Here is a 4810-nt window from a genome sequence, read left to right as displayed (position 1 = left end):
CCATTCTCCCGCCTCCGCCTCCCGAGTAGCTGGGACTACAGGCGCTCGCCACTACACTAGCCTAATTTTTTTTTGTATTTTTGGTAGAGACGGGGTTTCACTGTATTAGCCAGGATGGTCTCGATCTCCTGACCTCGTGATCTGCCCACCTCGGCCTCTCGCCACTACACCCGCCTAATTTTTTTGTATTTTTGGTAGAGACGGGGTTTCACTGTGTTAGCCAGAGTGGTCTGGATCTCCTGACCTCGTGATCCGCCCACCTCGGCCTCTCAAAGTGCTGGGATTACAGGCGTGAGCCACTGCGCCCGGCCTGAAAATTTTTTTAAAAAGGTAGCTACACACTATATATAATTTCCAGCAATGTATTTATACAAACATTGATTAAAACCTAATGTTTTGAAAGTCTACTGGTATTCAATTTGTACAACTTGTACACTGCTGGTTTGACCCTACAGCATCTGAAAAAGGTACCTTTATAAAACTCCAATTAGCCTCAATTCTCATTAAGAAATAAAGTATAATTACTATTTAGTAAAACTGCTATTCCTTACAAAATCATGTTAAGGAACAATAACAGAAATTTTAGTCCCATCATACTTTCTCAATGTTGCTGAAATCTTAATTTCTTTTTAGTCCTGGAGATTTCCCTTTTGGAGGAATATGTATCAGCAATTATATAAATATCCTACTGTTGTGAGACTTTCACTGCCATACAACGTAACAGCACCATTCAATCTCGCAATGTTATCTCATTCCCTTACCACGCTGGCGTAGTCTCACGACATCCGGGAGTAAAGTACTTACATAGACCCACAAGACGACGGTGGTGCCCAAGGTCAACCCAACTTTCAGCCAGTTAGGTTTGGCATTCAGCGGCTCTCGCACGTAGAACTTTGACCGCGCTGAAGCTGAAAGGGGCAGAGGGTCTGTAAATCTGTAACTTACTGCCTTGTAGGGAAAAAACCCTAACATTTACGTGCGTATTATCGCATTTAATTCTCCCTTTAACTCCCCCATCTCCCACTTAAACAGCCAAGGAAATAGCGGTTCAGAGAGGTCAAGTACTTCGCCCAGGGCCACTGGGAGAGTTAGACAGGTAGCACCTGTCCTGCCCGAGGCCTTCAAGGCCTCATTTAAGGGCGTGCGGACCCTCAGACGACTCGGGAGTGGTCATGTAGGAGGCGTCCCGGGAAGGGTGTCTCCTCTCCCAGTCTACGGGACCGAACGTACAGAGGTGGGGAAGGCAGAGACCCAAAGCCCATTTACAAAGGCCAAGAGTGCTCAGGTTGCACTTGGATAAGTGCTGAAGGCGGGTGATGGGGAGCGGAGAGTCTTGCGTAGGGGACAGGCGCGGGCTGGGCCTTGGGTCGACGGCCGGCGAAGGTCACTGCAGGACGAACCCGGGCCGCTGCCGCCTCCTGCACCCGTGGGCTGGGTCCGCCTTAGGAGGGGTAATCTGAGGGTAGAGTCGGCCTGCACGAGGATGGACACTCACAGCCGCTCGGGAGCCTGGCAGGGGCCAGCAGCCGAGAGAGAGGACGCAGCAACGCGGACGGCGCCATCTTGCGTGGCCAGGCTCAGTCTCTCCGAGTCGGCAACAGAATCAGCGCCACCTGGCGGGCGGAAGTGCGGGACTCCAGGGCTCTGCAGCCGAGCTCCGTGGGGGCGTCAACGTGAGTTCCAGCACCGCAAGGTTCTCTAGCACCCCGGCCTCAGCCTTCTGTCTATACAGTGGAATTAGGAAGAAAGTAATTAAAAGAAAAAAGAATTTATCTATTCTCTGTCCTCTGGGGGTTTTTCACCCCATCTCTACGGCTATTCATCAAGAGGTTTATTAAAATTTTCCTACATGAGCCAGAAAAAAGAAAAGTGTCGTGCTCAATAATAACTAGCGCTTGGATTGAATTCTGTGGTCCAGGCACGGTGCATTAATGTATCATATGGTTTACATTCACTGCCTTATTTCATCTTCACAATGAGCACATATCATGCCGTGATTATAAGCTTCAATTTACAGATGAAGCTTAAAGACAGCTACTCACCCAAGGTGACATATTTTATAGTTGAAAAGATTTCTTAACACTTACCATTTACACTCACGATCATACTGAAGCCTCACAAACCTGTGAAGTAGAATTAGTGCCTTGGATAGGCTCAAGGGCTCAAGATCACATAGATGGCAGAGGTGGGATACAGTTTGAGGTCTTCTGACCCCAGATCTAGTGATCCTCGTTAGCTCACCTAACAGACTTGGACCACCCTAGACCATAAGCTGTAGAATCAGCGTTCAAAGCCATTCTGCTCACCACTTTTTAGCTCTATGATTTCTTAACCTAGTAAGAGGCAAATTACTTAACCTCTCTATACCTAAGTTTTACATCTGTAACATAAAACCTATAGGGTTGTTGAGAAGCTTAAACAACTCTCTGGTGGTAGTAAACAATTTATTTGGTTTTGCCTATTAAAGACATTGTTCTGAGGAATAGGTTTTATCTTGCACAATTGAGCCAGATCTTTGTACATTCAATTCAGTTCAATCTGATGTCTAAAGACTAGTAAAAATATTTATAGGTAACAGACAATACATTTTGACCCTTTAAAAGTAATCCGTTAAACCTTATGTCATTAATTTTAAAACCAAAATAAATGTTAGCAAATCTCCTATATTCTCTTTAGCAATGTTATTTTAAAATCTTTTTTTAACCAAAAATTATTGACCAGAAAGTCAATTAATTGTACTATATTTTCTGGCTCATTTTAACATGCAAATGGTGGCTAAATGGATTGCTAAATTGTGAGTCACTTTAGTTTGTAATCTAGTTTGAGCCTCCTGGACTCATGCTCAAGTAAGTAAATTACCCAACGAATGTGCTGAGCCAGTTGTTGGTTCTCAACTTATTGGCTTCTTGTCCACTCAGCAGCCTGTCAGTTGTATATCCTTTCTACACCATCCTTTGGAAGCTTGTCCTGACGAAGGTTTTGCTAGTATCCAACAAGTTGAAACAGATGCTACCTTTAGTCAGAGTATACAGAACCAGTAAGCAAATTACTAATTTCGGTACTGCTGTTGGGAAAGACTGCTTTGTTCTTTTTCAGAGCTTTGGCCCTTGTAGCCTTTTACTAGTGTGTATTTTGGGAAAGTGATGAAGTATAAGCACATTTTTCTCAGCATATTAGAGCTTATGGGAACTGTACACTTGGAGTATGGAGTATGCAGCTGTATGTGAAACTCCATCTTGAAAAGAATCCTGATTAAGTAATTCCAGCTAGGAACTAATATCTATAATATTTTGTTAGAAGTTGCTTCATAACATTCATGTAAGCATCTTCAGAATTTGAACACTAAAATCTTATTTATGATCCAGGTGAAAAGAGAGAGGATTTGAGTTAGCAGCCAGAAATGCAAAGTTTTAGTCCAAGATTTTTCCACTGGGAAAAAAAAATCACATCTCCGAAGGAAGGTAAAGAAAGAGCAAGAATTGAAAAACTGTATAAAATGCAAAACAAAACAACAACAACAACAACAACAACCAAACCAAACCAAACCAAAACAACAAAACCCCCCAAAAAACCACATATGTTTATTGATATAGCATGCATGAGAATACTATGAATCAAACTTAGGACTTGAGCCAGTCACAGTGGCTCAGGCCTCTAATCGTAGCACTTTGTGAGAACAAGGCAAATGGATTGCTTGAGTCCAGGAGGTCAAGACTGGCCTGTGCAACCTAGGTAGATAAACATCTCTACAAAATATTTTTTTAAAAAATTAGCTGGGTGTGATGGTGCACGTCTGTGGTTCCAGCTACTCGGGAGGCTGAGGGAGGAAGATCGCTTGGACCTGGGAGGTTGAGGCTACAGTAGGCCAAGATTGTGTCACTGCACTCCAGCCTGGGTGACACGGTGAGACCCTGTCATAAAAACAAAAGAAAACAAAAGAAAAGAAAAAAACCAACAACCTCCCACCTCCCCACACACCAAGATGTATCCATAAGTTTTTATTTTTTAAGACTCAGCAGCAGGCCAGGTTTTGGGGCTCACACCTATAATCCCAGCACTTTGGGAGGCTGAGGTGGGTTGATTGCCTAAGCCCAGGAGTTCAAGAGTAGCTTGGGCAACATTGAGAAACCCTGTCTATACACACACAAAAACACCCAGAAGCAAAGGCAAATTGTTAAGATTTGTTAAATCTAGGTGACAAATACATGCATTTCTTTTATGTTGTTTATTTTTTTTGGAACAAGGTCTCAGCTCTGTTGCCCAGGCTGGAGAGCAAAGGTATCATCACAGCTCACTGCAGTCTTGACCTCTGGGGCCGAAGGAATTTTCCCACCTAAGCCCACCAAGTAGCTGGGACTACAGGCTCACAGCACCACACCTGGCAAACTTTAAAATTGTTTTGCAGAGATGGGGTCTCAATATGTTGCCCAGGTTGGTCTCAAACTATCTTCCTGCCTCAGCCTCCCAAAGTGTCGGGATTATAGGCATGAGGCACTATGTCTGGCCTATTTTTTTTTTTTTTTTGAGAGGGAGTCTCGCTCTGGGGTGCAGTGGTACGATCTTGGCTCACTGCAACCTCTGCCTCCCAGGTTCAAGCGATTCTCCTGCCTCATCCTCCTGAGTAGCTGGGATTACAGGTGCGCACCACCATACCTGGCTAATTTTTGTATTTTTAGTAGAGACGGGGTTTCACCATGGTGGTCAGGCTGGTCTTGAACTCCTGACCTTGTGATCCGCCCGCCTTAGCCTCCCAAAGTGCTGGGATTACAGGCGTGAGCCACCACGCCCAGCCTTTTTTTTTTTTTTTTTT

At 44.3% G+C, this 4810-nt stretch overlaps 1 protein-coding gene across 7 annotated transcripts in view; it reads right to left on the bottom strand.

Moving 5' to 3' along the window:
• NDUFC1 (NADH dehydrogenase (ubiquinone) 1, subcomplex unknown, 1, 6kDa) overlaps positions 1-4810 on the bottom strand; it is a 12602-nt gene that overhangs the window by 4261 nt on the left and 3531 nt on the right. For 4 of the 7 annotated variants that reach the window (XM_011985634.1, XM_011985638.1, XM_011985633.1 and 1 more), the window contains exons 2-3: positions 1496-1724; positions 805-908 (exon numbers count right to left, since the gene is read on the bottom strand). In XM_011985634.1, coding sequence (XP_011841024.1) covers positions 805-908; positions 1496-1562 — 171 coding nt within the window. In that variant the 5' untranslated portion in view covers positions 1563-1724. Of the gene's footprint in view, positions 1-804; positions 909-1495; positions 1725-2087; positions 2124-4810 lie in introns of all 7 variants that reach the window. The other 3 variants (XM_011985635.1, XM_011985640.1, XM_011985639.1) reach the window with 2 other exon arrangements.

This window comes from Mandrillus leucophaeus, unplaced genomic scaffold, assembly GCF_000951045.1.
Source record: "Mandrillus leucophaeus isolate KB7577 unplaced genomic scaffold, Mleu.le_1.0 Scaffold289, whole genome shotgun sequence".
NCBI classification, from domain to species: domain Eukaryota; kingdom Metazoa; phylum Chordata; class Mammalia; order Primates; family Cercopithecidae; genus Mandrillus; species Mandrillus leucophaeus.
Note: the sequence above shows the minus strand (reverse complement) of the source record. Positions and strands in the feature narration are given on the sequence as shown.